The sequence below is a fragment of the Coturnix japonica genome, chromosome 11 (assembly GCF_054131305.1).
Source record: "Coturnix japonica strain WE chromosome 11, WE-NBRP24, whole genome shotgun sequence".
Lineage (NCBI taxonomy): Eukaryota > Metazoa > Chordata > Aves > Galliformes > Phasianidae > Coturnix > Coturnix japonica.
Window position 1 is genome coordinate 4,449,597 of NC_140673.1, and position 19,412 is coordinate 4,469,008.

The 19,412-nt window shown below is 44.2% G+C and overlaps 1 protein-coding gene across 1 annotated transcript; it reads right to left on the minus strand.

The window, feature by feature from the left end:
- Positions 1–10,962: 10,962 nt before the first annotated feature.
- GORAB (golgin, RAB6 interacting) lies at positions 10,963–18,811 on the minus strand. Its single transcript, XM_015869797.2, has 5 exons — positions 18,729–18,811; positions 18,295–18,640; positions 16,639–16,740; positions 15,018–15,158; positions 10,963–12,689 (listed from the first exon to the last, which is right to left on the minus strand). Exons 1-5 carry the CDS (start codon positions 18,787–18,789, stop codon positions 12,218–12,220), a joined length of 1,122 nt encoding a protein of 373 aa, XP_015725283.2. The 5' UTR covers positions 18,790–18,811; the 3' UTR covers positions 10,963–12,217.
- Between the last annotated feature and the right edge of the window lie 601 nt (positions 18,812–19,412).

Consider the following 19,412-nt stretch of genomic DNA (forward strand, 5'->3'; position numbering starts at 1 on the left):
CTTTCCTTGAAGCTGATATGAACCCACAATCATTTTCTAGACAACCTCAAGCACAACCTCCAGCAGATGAATAACTTGCCTAAAAATGAAGAAAGCAATTGTACTGCTTTAGGGGAAAAAATCCATTTGTGATTACTAGGGCTCAGAATGACCGATGCATTTGCCCCGATGATAGAGAACAATAAATAAATCTTGCTTGCTACTTTACATATATATTCATACGCATCTGAAATATATACGCATGCACATGCACACGGCTCTTTCCTCCTAACGTGAATGTTTTCAACACAGAAGAAGTAAAGAGAAGAGATTTAGTGCTGATTAGAACAAAAGTCGCACTGTACCTTACAGATTTCAGCATGTCTCATTAAAACTGGCCTTGAAATATACATATCCTTTAATAAATAAAGCTTAAGGTACATAAACACTGCAGCGGATATAAATTATTTTAACCAAAGTATGTAGGGGGAAAAAAAAAGTTACTGGAACACCACGATCCAGAGCATTTTACAGTAAATTGGACTTCATCGGCGGTTTTGCATTTTTATTTGATTTTGGAGTTCCTCCACTAAAGCTGTAAGTTTTGTAGGGTTTATTTCACACCTTGTAATTTAAAACGTTACACTCCATCGAAATGCCTCTCCAAAAAAATAATGAAAGAAGAAAAAAAAAGGACCCGGGTAATTAACGTCTTTGGGCTCAACGTTCGTTATATCCCAACTAGTGTGAAAATTCATAAAAATAAGACGTGGGATTAGGAGCTTAGCAGCCTCACACGTCTGCAGAGCTGCTGCATTGGCAGATCCTCCTCTGCCCTTCCAGAGCAGAGCGCTCCGCTGGCTGCTCGCAGTGGCTTGGTTGGATCATCGCGGCCATCATTAGGGAGCGCCTGAAAGGAAACCTCATGCCTTTTTGCTCCTTTTTGTTCTTGGAAGCGGATCGGTAAAAGGGGATAAAGGGAATGGGACCATTTCAACCCTTGCTCTTGTATTTTTTTTTCATTTGGTGTCAGGGTGTGCATTAACTCCTGATGGAGATAATGGGAATTTTGGCTATGCTCAGCAAGGGGACTCCGTATCCCCTTGGAAAGGAAGCAGGGCTTGGGTTTTGATTACCCAGAGCTGAATTGCTTCCTTTATGAGGACGGCCCGGGTTCTCCTCCCTGGTTCCAAGGAGGTGGAACAGCTCCGGGCTCAGTCACAGGCTCTGTTCTGCCCTCAGCAGATTCACTGACACAGCGGGTGAATTTGTGCAGTAACTTAGACCAGAGCTTCAATTTGGAGGGACATAAACCATTCCCAAAGTTGGGTTGAACCGGACAAGCACCTTTTGCCAAAAAAACAAACAAAACCAACAACCCTAACACAGGAGGCTCTTTTTTAAACTTCAAAACATTTCATTTCAAAGTGTTTTCAAAAGAAAGAGGTTGACTTCATGTAGGTGTTTCTGAAACGAGCCTTTTGGAGGTTTCATTGAAAAACCTGACTCCAGAAAAAAAAAAAGGAAACTGTAAAATGGAACACTGCATTTCAGATTAGACACCATGTCCTAGGTTGACTCAATATTTCTGTTTTTCTTCTTTTTCTTTCTTTTTTTTCCTTTTCTTTCTTTCTTTTTCTTTTCTTTTTTTATTTTTATTTTTTTATTATTATTATTTTTTTTTTTTAAATTCTGTGTTGGTCCAAAACTAAGTGAACTGCCTCTTTCCTTTGTCCCCAGGTATCTGAACATGACCATGGTACAAAGCATCTTTTGCCCACCAGGGTTGCAATCACTCACCCCAGCACATGACTGGCCAGAAACCTTAAGGAGCAGATGAGTACAGCCCTTCCTGCAGGTCTGGCTATTCAGTTTCCTTCTGAGGTGGGCAATTGCTATTGTGCAGAAGCCCATTCCAGATCTGAGTTAACTGTTCTTCAAAAGCTGATGGTGAGAAATTCCAGCCCAAGACCAAGCCATATCCTCAACGTGCTTTCCAGCTTTGACTCAGAGAGAGCTGGAGTGAGGAGAATGAAATCTGCAACAGAACATACTCTTGGGCAGAGGGAATCACCGCACATTGCTGTTGTCATCATTGCATGTGGCTGTGGGAAGGAAAAACTGTCCAAGAGATCAGCTACAGCATCTGCCCTGGGAATGAAGTTGTCAGCAGCAGCTGGGAGAAGTGCATTTGGCATTCAAGTACTTCGCTGCTTTCTGATGTTTAAGGTCACATTCACATTACCTTTCTGCCAAGTGCTTTCTGGCTGTAAGATCACCCCCACAGGAAAAGGCTTTTTGAGAAGCTCTCAAAAGAACCTCCAAGCTTGATCTGGAGGCTGTCTTGTGACTCTAGAGAGCTGTTCTGCACTTTGAGCAAGGCACCTCTGCAGTAAAGGACAAGTGGCTGCTAAGCAAACGCCAGAGCATCTCAGATGGGTGAAAACCAGGAGATCTTTCAGAAAAGTTACCCTTCAGTTTGATGGAGAAATCTGTCATCATGTACTCTGGCTGGCAAAGAGGTGATAAAATCACAGCTTTGGGACATGGAGCGGCTCTCAAATTCAAATCAGATGGAAAGGGAGAAAACTTGTTTTCAAAAGTATCTGGGCTCTCTGCAGGGATGATGAGTCTTCTCATTTGTTTGCAGTTGCAAATCAAGCATGCTTCATAGTTTGAACACAGCACTGAACAACCAGCATACTTTTCTTATGAACGTTTGGTGCACCACAGCTCTGTGCCCTCATGAGCACAACAATGAGGGAACCTGCTGCTGTCTCCCATGCGTGTGTGCAGTGATTCAGAGCTCTACTTGCTCTGAAGTTATCTGCATGAGTTGACGCACAAGCATGAAGATGAGTCACAGATGGCTCAATTAGTGCAGAACCGAAGGGGTTTTGGATGCTTCCCACCATGCATGCTTTGCTTTCTGCCTCACTGTAGAGCATGCTGTGCAAATGCTACATGGAGAAATGGTTGTGCTTTGGAGAAGAGAAATAACTGTTCTTCTCAAACTCAGTTAATGGGGCAAGAAGACTCGGGTTTAAACTGCAGTGATGCAGACTCAAGTTAGACATTGAGGTAAAATGCTCAAAGACACGTCTTCCATCACCACAGCGTGCATGAACTACTGGACAATTGTCTGACAGGAAGAATGGAAGTGCACTTGATTATCAGCTAGAGGACATCTAGAGATCTTTTCCTCACTTTGTGGTTCCACAATAGGAGGTCACCCTGCTTGGTACCTCAGTCTTGCTTGGCATTGAATGTGTACCCTGAGAAAACAGTCTATCAGTTAAGTACACATAGAGCAATTACTGAAGGAGCAATCTAAGAAATCACCATTACACCAATACAATCAGAATTCACATTTCTTCATGGAAGCATCCCCGTGTCACGCATAGTAACTACACAAGACAGCAAGTTTTATTTGATGGCACCGAGGACAGGAACTGCTGTGAATTCATGCAGCAAACACTGATGCCGTATATACCCCTTTCCTCATCAAATTTATCCTCTGACTTGTTAGGAGGTAACTTCAGTCTAACAGAATTTATGCCAGATGGAATATCATATGTCTTCCTGCAGTCAATGTACAAGATGAAGCCAATATAAATACTATATAGCGTGTCCTAACTAATTCAACACAAAGCAACAGTGTGCACACACCTGATCTGGATCATATTTGTCCTGTCAGGTAATTTTGCAAGACATGGAATGAGTGTTAATGATGTGGGAATCCTAACCCCATCTATCGCCCTCTCAGATGCTTGGCTGTCAAGCCCCCACCCAGTATTTCCTGCTTAAAAGAAGCCCAAACAAACTTCATGCTGGTTGAAGCTCACATGCACCCTTCACAGACACTAATGAAATTCCAAGAAGTTCCCCCTGATGAATTTTTCCACTTTCGAGTAACCAATCTGTATGTTCAAACCTAATTTGTAAGGAAAGGGATTTACGCCTCCTGGCAGAGATGCACGAAACAACGTTGATGCTCAGCACCATTTCACAGAACTATCTAACAGAAGAGTCCCAGCCAACAGCTCTGAGCAGCAGATGAACCCCTGCTCTTGGTCTCACACAGAGGAGCCTGGGGAGCTATTGTCAGTGCCTCTCTTCTATCTTCTTAGCTGTCTAGTTCTGGTAACTGCAATAGGTGGGAAAGTGAAGAAACCCAAAGAAACATCAGCTGTTCTTCAGGTCCGAAGGAGAAGCAGGAATCTTCAAGGCCAAGCAGGAGTGGGAAACAAAAGCTCCGAGTTGAATTAGTTGTATACCAGCCTGTCCTGTAAGAGAAGCAAAGTTTCTACCTTGCTCAGAATCCTGGTGCTCTGGTGTGCAGCTGAGCCCCTGCAGTCCACAGGCTGGATGTTTTAGTGCCTAGCTCTTTTTAACTGGCACATGTTAAGAGCTTTGAATTAACAGGTGCATAAAAACTGTCAAAAAACACTTAGCTCTCAAGACAGTCTGTCGGTTGTATTAAAAATATGGTTTTATGTAACCACATTCTCTCAACACTTGCTGGGTATTACAGCATGGGAAAGTCACTTGCCCTTTCCAAATGAAAGCAGTGATCTTTATACTCTCCACTGAAGAAGAGAAAGGGGCGGTGGGGGAAAGAAAGCCTACAATTCCCCTCATCTTGCAAGGGAATTTCTACCTTTAGTGGGGACAGCAAGAGATTTCCTCCAGTAAAACAGGACTGGCCTATAGAGGCAAGCATCCCAGCAGGTCAAAAAGCCAGTGCCTTGTAGCCTTAGAGCTGGAACTGGGGGACTTCTGACAGCTGAATGGAGGATGTCTCGCTCTCTGTCTGAGAAGATGTTATCTGCTAAAGCCAAACAAACAGCAAAGATAACAGAGGCCCAGAGCTAAAAACAACAACAAACCCAAAAACCAACACTGCTTGTGCCCAGGTTTCAAAGAGGTTTTGAAATGGTTTTAGTTCTCATTCTCTCCTTAGTCACCAGTCCTGAACATCTGGGATCCCCAAACAAAAGACTCAGGTTTCCAGAGTAGACGCTTGTAAGACACAGGTCCAGAGAATTTATAAAACTCACAAAAGCATTTTGTGAAATCAGTTCCCTTTTAAATATGTGGCAAATATATTAAAGTGGGCTTTGGATTAAAGTTTTATTGCCTCTTGATAAAAGCCATTTGCACCTTTGATGTGTTTGTGGATGGCAGCCATCCCAAATGCCTTCTCCAGGCCTCACCCCCACCAGGAAGTCTCCCCTTGGCTCTCTCCAGGGTTGCCCAGATGGATTGTGATCTGTCATCTCTCTGGAGGTAACCAACTCAAAACAGCTTTCTTAGGAATCACAGACGTGGAAGCGAGAGGAAAGATTACTGAGAGCAAGGGTGTAACAGTGAAACGTGGGTAGCCTGAAAGCCTACAAGTGGGAAGAACAGGAATCTGGGCTGCTGAATCTGCCTCTGAGTTTAATTCTATTGAGTATTAATTTTGTGAATCAAAGCACTTGCAATAGCATCACATGCTCACCCAGCCTTCTGCTCAGCTCTGAGCCCTGGTTAGATGCCTGGCCTGCCAGGCAGACGGGTCCAGAAAGCTTCTCAGGAGCTGCTGGAAAGAGAAAGCAAAGGAGGTTGAAGGAGAAAACCTGGTGGCTTGGAAAGGTTTGAGTAATGAAAAATTCCAGCGTTGTGAGCAATATGCACAGAGGAGACAGATGAGGTACCTGAAAAGCAAAGCATGATTCCCCTGTACAAAAAGTAGATTTAGCTTTGTGGATGCCGAGGCCTGAAGCATCATAAGCGTCCAAGCATGACATCCTGCAAATTCCAGGTCAAAGAAACAATCCTCCTATAGCTTCTTGGGTTCTGAAAGGAAGAGCATCACCCCCAAAAGACTCACAAAGGGTCTGTGTCACTGAGAATACCAGATTGCTGAGCAAGGCCAGGAGTGAGAGCCTGCCTGCTTGGCAGTGCTGGGCTTCCTGCAGACCTGTTTAGCATCAGAGAGGTTGATGGACACACCACAGTAGTTAGGGGGGGATGCAGTAGGATGTCACAGAGAAAAGTACATGGCTAAATATTTTGACTTGAGGAGAGCAGAAAAGAAAACAAGTGGTATTTTAGCAGACGTTAAAAAAAAAAAAAAAAAGAAAGAAAGAAGATCTGGATGCAAGAAGAAAATCCTGCAGAGAACCAGGCCTGACTTTTTAAACAGCTGCAAGATGTTCTTCTTGGAGGATCAGAGAAGCATGCTAGAAAAATGTTGGAATGGACCAAGTTCTTCATGAGCACATCCTTACGCCAAACAGTATTATCTTCTCTGCCGTGAAACTAACCACCAAGATGCGGGACCAGCTGCAGCTCATGTGATAGTGAAGACAGAGATACAACCTCTAGGACACCACCAGCACAGAATATGCACATTCAGCAATAAGAGCCAACACTTCAGCAGCTACAGAACTCCCCAAACCATGATGCCTGAATTCTATTAACCCATCCTTGGGAGAAAAGATCTGTCTGTACTGCAAAAGTCACTCGAGCCTGCAAAGACACGACTGTTTCACACTAGCTCATGTTGCAAACACAGTGAGAACACTGAGCGCAGGCTCACAGCGTGGGTCTGCAGAGAGCTTATGGGGCTTGTTGCCCACACTGACAGTCTGGGGGACAGCCAGATCAGCCAGATTGTGACTCTTCAGTCATACCAGATGCAGCCAAACATTACTAGCAGGGCACCCCTTGCTGGGCTGATGGCTCACCACCTCCTGGGGATGGATAGCCTAGGGGTTACACTTCTGCATGATAAAACAATAAAGAGGCAAGACAGCATGCCTTGCTCAGGTAGCACCTGCAGGATACCTGCTCCATCCCTTGGAGAAGGAATCACACCAACAGCAAGCTGCTGTTATACACTGCCTACACTCTCCAAAACATTCGCGAATCAGAGCCAAGACCCATTGCTGCTCTCACTGACAAAAGAAATGCTAAAGAGATATTAGAAGGGTCAGATTCAGCAGTGATAACACGAGAGGACTGCATCAGATGATCACTTGTTCAAACGCATCACCAGCACTGCTTCAGCACAGAGCAAGGATTCCTCCCTGGGGAAAGTCAGACCTCAGTTTCACCTCTATTACACAAAGCAATCAAGGTTGGTTTGGGTGTTTTTCAGCTCCACCACTCAGGGAAAGCCATTACTTCAGGCCATGCTTGGGCTGGGTGAACAGCATCCTGCTCCTTTATTCAGCTATCTTTGCACATCCTCTCTCCCACTCTGAAAGATGCAAGAGACTGAGGAGGTATCCCTAGCACTGCAGCTTTCACACTGAATTTTTCATATCCAACAATCTCTGGAAAGCAGCACAGCTCTTCCATGGTGTAGGCCTGGAAAGGGAGTTATGGCTTGGAGAGCACAAACATGGTGCTGGACACTGCTGTCATATTTTTTGTGCTTGTGCCACCAACCATCATTTCCTACTCAACAAGACGCTGCCCCCACTCCCTGAAGGATGATGCCACATAGATCTTACTGTCTAAGACCCATTTCTCCCAGTTATCACTTCTCACACACGCGCCAGGTGTGAGAACCAGCACAGACACTAAAACTCACTGCTTAGCTCTGGCAGCGTGGAAAAATAAAATCACCAGCAGATCAGCCAAATAACCAGGTGGGAGCAGTAAGGACAGAGGCAGGAGAGACAAGGTACTAAAACTGCCCAATGCTCCCGAGTGCCTCGTTATATTGATTTATGCCTGGCTAATTGAGAAAATGACTCTAACTACACAATCCAGGCCCTAATTCAGAAAGGCCCAAGCTTTTTACTGTCTCTACCTGCATCTTAAAAGGCATGATTTAAACCCTGCAACTAACAGGCTGCCAAAGGCAAGGATTTGAAGGATCTGATGTTCTGTCATGCCGAGGGGGTGAGGCTGGGCTAACCTCTCTCCTTACTTGGTCTTTCCCCACTGAGGTACAGGTTTGCTGCTGGGACATAAATCAGGGTAAATGATGAAGGAAACCAGTCTCGTGCCCCATCAAAGGAGCCAACAACACTCGCTTTAATAGGACCACGCAGACAAGCCTAAATAGGGCACTTAACAAGCATGTGGTTTCCATTATACCAGCCCACATCTCTACACTCTGCCTGCATTGCCACTGCCAAAACCCTTTGTCCCTTGTACCCACACCTGTCTGTATGCACAGCATTAGGAAAGGGACCGTGACACAACACCAAAGTGTCAAACATAAAATCTCTGGGCTGAATCAGGCCTGCATAAAAAGTTTATCTAGTTCTCAGCCATCGTAGGAACCTTTACACACAGCAGTGGCACGCATTGGAGCAGAGCACAGAGATGTCTCAGCTAGTATTACCCCAAGCCTCTGTGTCTACACAGCATTGCACTCATGTACTAAACTAAGACAAGAACCACTCACAGATCCCACACAAGGCGAGGCTGATAAAGTAACAGGCCTCAGGCTGGGACAATCCATATTGTGGGGGTTTTCATTCAAGTTTGAACCTTTACAGAGAATGGAAACTCATGCAGATCCTACAGTCCTAAGCAAAAAATGCAAAACAGTGGGTCCCAGCCTGGAGAGCAATTTGGAAGCGCTCTGTCCCATCACTGGATCTACAGCTTCTCCTGAATAGGATGACTTTCCTATCAGCAGTCCCATCTAGCATGTTGCTGAAACTGCTTGTAGGAAATGCAGGACCCCAACTACTCTTGCTAGTCTATCCTAGTCTATTTAGGTGTCCCATCCTCTTTAGGTGGGATACGGGCTCAAAGCAAAGACTTCAGAATGTTGCAGAAGGTATCAGGGAGAAACATGGCTGACTGAGAACTTAAATCTCTACTGGGCAGCTACCCTAAGATGAAGCCTCTCAAGAGCTCAACTTAGCTGGCTGGATATACAATCAAACTGGGGACCGTCCAAGTGTTTTACACCACACACTAGACATCCATGGGAACCCTAGACTGCTGGAGTTAATGCAGTTTTGTCTGAGCCATGACCATCTGTGCTCATTTAAACATTTCTTGACAGAGGAAGGAGCAGTAATCCCAACATCCTGGCCAAACTGCAACATGGGCAATTATATTGTACTCTTTTAACACCCTCACAGTGGCATACGTTGGTGTTTTCCGCTTCTTCCCATAGCAGAAATGCTGTAGCCCAACACAGAAATGGCTGCACTGCCAGAGGAGAAACCAAATCCCCAGCGCTGAGCCCTGCAGTGCTGCTGTTAGATATCACTCCATTTCCACAGTGCTCAATCCCAGCATGTTTCATATTCAGACTTCTACCTGTACAAGCAAGGGGCCCTCACTCAAAAACCTGCCTACCTGCTCTTGGCTTCAGCTGAATTTTGCAGTTCTCTTTGCTGAAGAGATGCAACGTGCTGGGTGGGCAGCGCACCTGCCTTTGGTGCTTTCCAACAACAGCAGAGCCAAATGTGAGATAAAACCTGTTGACCGCTACGAAGGTAGAAAAGGCTTTTGTTTGAAGAGCCTCAATTCCAACTGTTCTGTTTCCTTCAAGGAAAGAAAAAAATAGTAATAATCGAGAAAAAAACCAACTCCTCTGCTGCACCAAAATCATCTCCTGGCATTTCTGACCAGCACACATGTTGTTACAATTATGACTGGACTGCTTGGCTCCGGCATAAGGGGAATGTTAAACCGGCACACTGGCACCCATCAAAACATTTGCAAATTTCCAAAGTGGAACTGACACCACGGTAGTGGTTTATATCACACGTCAGAGAAAGGCTTCATAACTCAGATCAAACAATTTAACCCTTCGGCTTCCTGCCTACAGAGAGCAACGAAACGTTGGGCTGCCTATTGTTGTTTCACGTGGCTGTTTCATATGGCGTGCAGCCAGTTGGTTCATTTTGCAAGCTCAGAAGTTAAATACAGAGAGAACTGGCCAGAACTTCGATGAGAGACCAGTGAGAGAGCAGAAACTGCTGATTCGAACGCTTTTCCCTAGAGGCAGAAACAGCACCAGCACTATTGGCGTGGTGCATGAGGATTTTCCACCTTATAAGCCTTTCTATAAGCTTGCTCCATTTTAGAACACTCATATTCCAGAGGAGCTGTCAAAAAGATCTTCAGATTTCCAGTTTTCCACCTCTTTTGGTTTGAGGGATTCAGGCAATAATAACCACGTTGGTAATAACAACAAGGTGCAATCAGTAGGTCCATTTCAACATGTCAGCCTACCATAGACCCTCAAGTTCCAAAGCCAAAGCGTATGTATTTGTACCTTGTAAACACCATCACAATTCCAATCTTCCATCAGATGCTCTTCTTTATGCCCCTCAATGAGCTGAATATAACCGTAACGAGGAACAGACTTACCCAGTAAGACTCAGGATTTTCTTGAGGAGCAAATAGGGACAGCTGCAGAGGATGGAAACAAGAACAGTACGATTAAATTATTATTGCACTTACCAGTAACCAGCTTTGAAAACCACAATCAGGTTGTGACAAGCTGCTCTGCAATTGCAGACAGGGCAAAGGAAGCCCGTCACCATTTTGTTTTTGTATTTCAAAATGCAATCAAATATTTGGTTGTTAGGCCAACTTTTGTTCAGCAAAACATCAGGGAAAGAAGTCTATCAGCGACACAGCAGTGCTTAATGTGCATCAAAAAGGTTGGTTTGGACTTTTCTAACTTCAGTCAGTTATAACCATGAAAGATTTCTCTAGAAATATTTATCCTCCTGTCTCCTGTGTATGGGAGGCACCAGCAGAGATTTGTCACTGCTGTCTCAGACCACAGCTAGAAGACAAAATGACATGCCAAGTCGTCCCCTGCCATGGCTTTGCCCCATGCATTTTTATACTTAGGAACGGCCTTCTTCAAGGTTTTACTCTCACACAGAGGAAACTCGCCAAGGGACGTATCTGATTCTGTCATTTATCACCTCCTGTGGAAAAACAGCCTTGGATATGGGAGTTAGTATCAGATATCAAAACTGAAGGCAAACACACCACGAAGAAGATGCATTGATTTATTAATAGAATAAAAATGAAATGTAGTGACATATTTGTTTCCACTATTAAAGCTATTGAGACAATTGGTGTCCCATTTACACACTTGATGGCATCATTCTGTAACTCATTCACAAACTCTGACATATTCAGGTCAGGTATTAACAGAAAACACCGCCACAACGAAAGCAGCTTCCCTGTGTTACAAAGTGTATACCCACAATGTCCCCAAGGTTTGCAGCTGCATCAGTCTCTACTGGAGGCTTTCATACATCCTCTGTTTTAATTCCTGAGACTTTCTCCACCTGGAGGAGTTACTAAAGCCTTTCAACAGCAACAGAGGGAAACAGCTCAACTTCTTGTGGGGTACAAACCCACTCTTCAGGCAACAGAATGCGCTGATCATTACAGGAAAATGGGCTCAACTCCAATATGCTGTGGGAATTATTCATCACAACGTCCCTGCTGATTATGAGCATTCTGAGGCAACGATGATAGAAGAAAATGTTTATAATGGAACAGTTTTAATCATAACTGTTTTCTTTTTTCTATTTTTGCATCATACATTCAGCCACGTCTTAAATTGGCACCCATTATTTCAGTTAAATCATAGCTGCTGTGAGCTCATGAACTCATTCATGAGCTTATTTATTATATATTTATTATTATCAATAACGAGCTTTGCATGATTTAGCTGATCTGAAAGAAACAGGAAGCAATAGAAAGGAAATACTACAATTAACTTTGCAGTTTCCCCCAATATATGAATATCCCTTAAAGCAGGTACAGGAAATAGCGTAGGCTATGAAGATAATTAAAATATACACTTTGGTTTCACTGGATTAAAAACTGTTGAAAACTTATCCCTTATGGATACAAAGCATCTGTCAGGGGACAGAATGTGTTTAGAAGCAGCGTAAGTGGCAAAGCCTTCTCCTATAGATACATATCTCTTGCACAAGGTTTGGAACAGGTATCTGTGATAATGGTATGCAGAAAAGCCTTTGGAAAAACCCTACTGTTTGCCTCCGAGTGTTGTATGTGGAAGGTATAAAGCCTCATGAAGAGCTGGGCATTAGAATGTGAACCTAAGAGAATAGAACGAGAAGGACAGATGGTGAGCCCCAAAAGAGGTCTTTCTCAAAAAATAAAAATAAAAAAATAAGTAAAAATTCCTCTAAAATGAAGTGCATATTACTGGCACCGCAGAAGCCTGCAGAGTATTGCATCCATAACCAGCTGGCTTGTCTGAAAATAGTAGTCATGTATCAGAGCGAGCTGGGGAGTCTCCTGGAGTCACATTTACTGCCTGAGTCTGGTTGTCCATATTGGAGAAGGATTTGGTCGCAGAGTTTTCAGACAGCACCAACTGTTCAGAGGGAGCAGGAGAGGCAGCAGCATGGTTAGCATGCTCACTCTCCTTTGTTGTAACAGTGGGAGCTGAGTTTTCTTTAGCTGTCCCAGCACGACTGTGCGACTGGCTGGCTTGTCTCCCTGCTTCTGCCTCCTGCTGCTGCAGCATCCGCTCCACCTCTATCTCAAGTTCCAGATTTTCCTCATCTGCCTCCACTTCCAGCTGCTGCATTAACTCCTCCAGCTTCCTGGCCTTGCGGAGCTCATTCTGCTGTATGATCGTGCACAGGTGCTCTGTGAGGTGCTCCTTGATCTCTGTCTTGTGTTGGAGGTCCAGCTTGGCTGCCACGTACTCTGACTCAGCCTTATCGTACCGCTTCCTGCAAAATCAGTGTCATTACTTGTGGGTTAGTTCTCAAAGCACTTTGCAATCTGACACATGGACAGATGCTTTAAGCATCCATGAAATGCAACATGGTCTGAATGCATTATGCCTGCTATTTCATGATATGCTGCTACCTTAGTTAAAGGAGGGGGGGGAGAAAACAACCAACCAAGCATGAATGCTTTAAACCATATTCTCTTGACACATCAGCCTACAGTGCTGCTACATTGCAAGAGTTAATTTGCTTGTCTGAAATACAAAGATTGAATTGTTAAGCAAGCGTTTTTACTGCCTGTTTTAAGAGATGCAACACTAGCAGGACAAAGAAACCATCAGTAGTTGCAGTGTTTTCACACTTCCAATGAACAACATCCATCAAACTGCAACACTGTAAAGCAGTTTTGTGTTTTTCTAGTCCAACCATCAGCACAACAGATACAGATGCTACCATGGTGCTATACATAATTACACTTGGATCCCATCTAGAAGCAAACTCTTCTGGCCACCCAGATACACATTCTGAGCTCCACAGATCGACATAGCATCTGACATCAATAGCGATCACAACTTTTGTGTGGCAACAGATGTAGAATTTCATTGTAAGCATTCCCCCAGCACATACCTCCTGCCAATCTGTGTTTCCTGTCATGGCAAATATAGCCAAGAGGAAATATTCCAAATATTTATTGGGGTTGACGTATCCCGGATATGTAGCTCTCTAATGGCTGGTGTCCATGTCAGTGATGCATCTTCAACTATATTCACTGAAACTGTATATTAATTCTGCTTAATTATTAGAGAGAGAGATGCAATCTTGCTCATCAGGAATGAGAACAAGACAAGAAAGTCAAGATTTCCCTGGGCCAGGTATCCAAAATGGAAGAGCCAACACTATGCTGGAAGCTTCTGCACAGTCAAACATTTGGGCCAAAATCACGTATCTTCTCCACATCATAATTATTAAGATTCCATTCCACGGTAACTGCCAGATGCCATTAACCACGTGTTCAGAATTACTTTACACTGCACTTCTTGACCCACTGAAAAAGACTGGATTTTAGCCCAAAAATAGAAGCCAAGGACTGAAAAAAAATTGCTTTCAAAGCCACCACTCAGAAGTACATCAGCTTTGGCTCACTGCACAAAAACTACAGCACTGCAATTATTTAACTCACACTTCCAAATCGCTCCCTCACAAAAAGACTTACTAAGTCCACTGAAATCACTGCTCCAGAATTTCATCTCCTTTGCCCAACCAATATCCCCTCTGTTATCCTCACCATAAACTGCCTTCCAAAAGCCGGAGCTGACTGTTGCTTTCTCTTTTGCTATTTAGCACTTCAAAGAGACACATTATTAGAAAATTTGGATAAGGACATTTGCAAGAGCGTTCAGCAGTTTCAGAAAGCAGAGTTAAGCCAAAAATACAATGAAATGTTTCCCTCTCCAGGATATGAAATTCAGCACCCATTTGCACTCAGCTACTGAAACTGCAGTTAACCTTTGATATTTCAAATGATAATTCTGCAACCCAAATCCTTGTTTTTCAGCTACTACAGCTATTTTCTTGAGGGCCAATCACACTTATTAGCCTGTGCTCAATATACAGTAGAATCCTTAAGTGGAAATAGGGGTTTCACACACTGAATCTTGAACCAAAAACCACAACCAAACATTTCCATTTTATTAAACGGCTACATAAACAAGCTGATGTTTATCTACTGATGTTGTGGTTTACCCACAGCTAATAGGGTGTTCCAATTAATTTCTTGCACTTAAGGAACTCATCAAAACCGCAGTGATTAAAGGCACATTGTGAAGGGGGGAAAAGCTCACTTTTTCCTTCCATTTTTCATTCCAGTTCCAAGAGTACTTCAGCAGAAATCTGTTTTAAGCTTAATTGGTCCCATAGATTGTAGCAGGACCAGACCTGTCATCAGAAGGCAAGTTTCCCTGAAATGGGCTTTAATTCAGGATTGTATAAAAAGCCCGCTTTTCCCTAAGAAGAAATAAACAACCTTGAAACAATAAAGCAGGGCTTAAGGACAACAGCACAGTTAAAGCAGTAAGTACACCTCATGACAGCATGAAGTTGGAAAGCACAGTCTGCAGTCAGAAAACCCACCCCAGCTTCCAGATTCCAAAGGAAAAAACGAGGAAATAAAAAGCATGCTTTTACCTCAAGGTTTCTAAGCAGACAGTCCGAGAAGCTTTAAATACACACTATCACAACGACCTAACTCCATTACTGCTTCAGTGAGTAGAAACAGCATTTTCTCCCCCCACTCAGACAAGGCTGTTCCCTCCTCCTCCCTGCACTTACCGGGCATAGGAGTAGTCCAAGCTGGCTTGATCAATGCGGTTCCTTAGGATGCCGATGTCAGCAGACACCATGTCATCTAAAGCTTGTAACTCCTTCTGAATCCTTTTTAGCTTCACTGTTTCAGCTTGAGTTCTTTTGGATCTGCAAAAAGGAAGATGGGTTTTTCTCCTTCACAGGTCTCTTTTCTAGACATAATGGGCTTCATTACATTTGCAAAGCAACTACTGTCTTTAAGAGCTACTCAGAAGGCTACTCCTTTATGGTTTAAGACCTCTGATCTTAATATCCACAGGGATCTAAAATGTCTGCTATTAAAGGACTACAGCAAAATTATGTAATGACTATAATGGAAGCGCCTAAAATGGATTGTGTTTCTTCACTGAGGAAACACAGAAGAAGTTGCTGCAAATAAGTAGCTTTCAGCATAAGAAAACAGGAAAAGGCTTGGGGGGTAAGAGGGAGAAGGGTATTTAGTCCTACAAATATCCCCTTTCAAAGAAGTCCAGCTAGAAGTGGCCAAAAAGCCACCTAACCTAAGCTTGATTTCCCTTTTGTAAAACCATTCCCAAAAGTCCTGGCCAAATCCCAATGAAGTCAATGGAAAGTTTTATCTCAAATACAAAGGACTGCAACCAAGTCATATGCAACCCAGACTATTTATTCTCAAGTTCTGAACACTGAATGCTGCTAAGGGCAGCAAGCTTCAGTGGATTTCACTCTCAGGCAAACTAAGCAATTTCCAACAAGATTTCACACCAGGTCGCTTTGCCGCTGTCATTCTTTCTCACCAGCAAAACCGTGCTATTCAGCCACTGCTTCATCCCAAAGCAGGGGTACAAAGTGACACCACCTCTCATTTCATCAGCTGATGCAGGTGGACAGAAACAGACATCTTTCAGTACTACTTAGAGCCTGAAGGCCTTTAAATCTCAGATGTAGCTTCTTGTCTACCACCTTCCACGTCTTCCTCCCTCTCCTTATGCCAGCCTGGTGGCACCATCCCACAGTGACTCACACCAGACTTACTTGTTGCTTATCTCTGCCTGGCAAAAGAAAATTAAATCTTCAGGACGTCAAAGAGAATCTTCTGCACAGTACTGATATTAATTCATCTTTGCTTCTCAAGAGCTTCAATGGGCACAACATGACATGTTCCTGGGAGAGGACTGTGAGCCAGAAAGCTGTGCGTCACCTTCCTTGACTCACTGCTATCAGCTGCCCCAATGCTCTTCTTCACAAACCTTGCCTTACTTGCAGTCTTATCTATCTTGCTGGGCAACACTGTCTTCAAGTCTGGTCATGGGATGAACAAGAGCTAACAACTTTGAGAACACATGAATTTCTATGTATTTTAATCAGCCAAGTGTAAAAAACTTCTTAATGTTTGATGGTTTTCTCCTTCCAACACTTTTCACATACTAGAAAATCAGACTCAAGATGCTTAATCACTTGTGGCAAGTAAGTAATCACAGAGAACCGTATGTCACAGCTGCTAATTTGTGGAGCTGAACGTGGATAGCAAAGAGAGGAGGAAAGGAGATCTTAAAAGAAGATATGTAATTGGTTGCAGATTGAAAACCTCTTTCTCAGCCTCAGCCCACAGTGCAGGACAGCCCCTTACCTCTCAGCAATAGCTTTGGCCAGAAGTGCCTTCTTGCGTTTATTCTTCTCTTCTATCAGCCGCTGCTCTTGCTGGAGGATCTCCCACCGTGATTTTTCCTGCCTGCTCATTGACAAAGAGATCAGAATTGATAGCAAGTTCAATTTTGCTCCCTGTCCTCCACACAACATTGATATTAAACACCGTGTTTCCTGGAGCAAACTCCAAAAAGGAACAATAAAAAAGTTTCTGCAAGGAGTCACTGAGACCAATAAACATCTTCAGATGAAACATGCTGATCAGAAAACAAACCTCCACATGCAAACATGCTGCTGGCTCCATGATTGCTGAAAGAAAGAGCATTCAACACAGAATTGGGTAGGAGTTTTCATCTAAAGGTCGTGCTTTGTCACTGGTAGAAGCAACTCCAGATTTCTTACTGGCTGCTATAAGTTATCTGTTCCATTCGCCACTGCAGCTGCTTTTTCTTATCAGACAGACACTCTGTCTGCTTTATACCAGAGCACTCAGACAATTAAACTGATAGAAAGAAGAGCTGATAAAAATTACAATGAAATTGATTAATGAGGAAAACAAGAATTTCCTTTTATCACTGTGGAAAGAGTTACATGGCTTCCATCTCCTAGGGCACAACAACTACTGAGAGATATGACTGATCTCAGAGGATGGAAGGCAAGGTTCTTGGTGGGAGGGGACAACCTGTGTGAACACAACTTTGTGGGATTAAGGGGAAACAAAACCTGCTTTGTTGCTTTCCCATCTTGCTTTCCCATCCCTCATGCATTCTCCTAAGAAGTCTCTGTTCCAAGGCCTTGCTCGGTTTAACAATGCCAAAGTAACTCAGCTCTGTTTACTTTAAAAACCATTTCTGCACAAGAATCTCTCATCAGATTTCTCACCATTCTACTCCTAAAACCACACACTGAGAAAAATGTTGGACAAGATTTAAATTGACCTGCACAGACTTGGAGAACTTCAGCAGATTTGTGTGTGGCTGTGGCAGCTAGATGTCATTTGCTCCTTACACAGCAAAAAGCTTCTCTGCTATGATTCAACTACTTTCTGAGCCCACACAGAAGTCCCCTCTAAGATCCTTTTTTCCTTTCTCTCTCACACAGGTACCAGTCTGATGCTTTGGAGAGAGACAGACACCCCACTATGGGCTGATAAACCGCGAGAACTTGAATTGTCAAAGATACAAAACTCTTTAAAATGGACGTTTTTATCTCCTTACCAGGAGATATTAATAAATCTACAGTAACACTGTGATTTATGTAAGTTCCCATTCACAATATATCTACTTTCCAAAGGTACAGCTGCTCTCTGTTGTGGATGCTGGCATGTCTATGCAACACGATCCGGCTGAGATTAGATCTTCACAAAACATTAAGACAGACCTCCTCCATCCACAGTCCCACTGCTATAGGAAATTGTCATGGTGCTTTTCTGCATGGATTACATGCCAGAATTTGGTAGTGAATCACTTCTAACCCAACTGACTAGAGATGAAAAGCAAAGGCTCAAAGCAGAGGAAGAAAACATTATCTCTCAAACCTCCCTATTAGATAAAGTTCAATATTCAGTTTCATTTCACTGTAGAACAAAATAAACCCACACAGACTAAAACCAACCCCCCAATTGTACCGACTTACTAACAATTCCACTTTCTTTTTCTCCACTTTGGTGCTCGTCTTTGCGGTGACATTCCGGGTGCTGTCACTGCCATTACACGGCCCTGCTGGCACTGGCTCCTTCTGCTCATCCCTGCTGTCGTGCTGCCTTTGATCTGCTGGGTTATGACGCGGTGTTGGCACGGGCTGCTGGGGGTCACAAGGTTTATGTGCTGGCACAGACAGCAGCTGCTCAGGAGGCACCGGGGCTGCTCCGCCCTGCAGGCCCAGCTGCTGCCATTGCTGCTGCACAGCCTGTGCTCGCTGAACTTGCTTCCGATTCTTATTTGCAGGGTGAGGACGACGTGGCCGCTCCGAGGGCTCAGATAAATCTACCAAGGGAGGAGGGAGAGAAAGAATGAAAGGAAGGTCTGAAGATCAAACACAGGCTGTAAATGGCCAAACAAACCGCACCCGTACCTCGCTGCAGGCGCCGCAGCTCCTCCTGTGTGAAACCGGCCCAGGCCTCAGCGCCGGCCATGGCGCTTCCTCCTTCCGCTCACGGGCCGAGGCTGCCCCGACACCGCCGCACCGCCCGCGTCAGGCGAACGCTGCGGACAGCCCCGGCCGGCAGCGAGGGGGCCTTCGAGCTACCATGGCGACGCCATGAGGGTTCCCGTTTCCATGGCGACGCAATGGGGGGGAGGGGGGGGGGGCTTTGAGTTTCCATGGCGACGCGATGGAGCAAGATGGCGGCCTTAAGGGATGCGAGAAGTAGGCCGCGGAGGGTAGGTCCAGGGCCCCGTCTGCGGGACTCCTTAATTATGGGACACCTCCAGAATCAAAGTGGCAACACCGTGGTGCCCTGGACATTTATAGACCGTAGTTATGCAGTTTCAGTGCGATATTTTCTCCGCAGCATCTTAGAACTGTGAACAGAAAGCACATTTCTGGAACCTGTTCAGTAAGGGAGATGTGAGCCCAGGGCATGTGTTCTCTGCCAAAGAATTGCAGAGACCCAGCCTACACAAAATAACAACAAAATGTGGTGTTAAATGTGAGAAGTGATTATTTCACTGCTAACAAAGTCAGGTATCCCTTTCTGGGAGGGATGAGAGCCTGATGAGGCAATATTCTCCCTCTAGCCATGAAAACATGCACGTT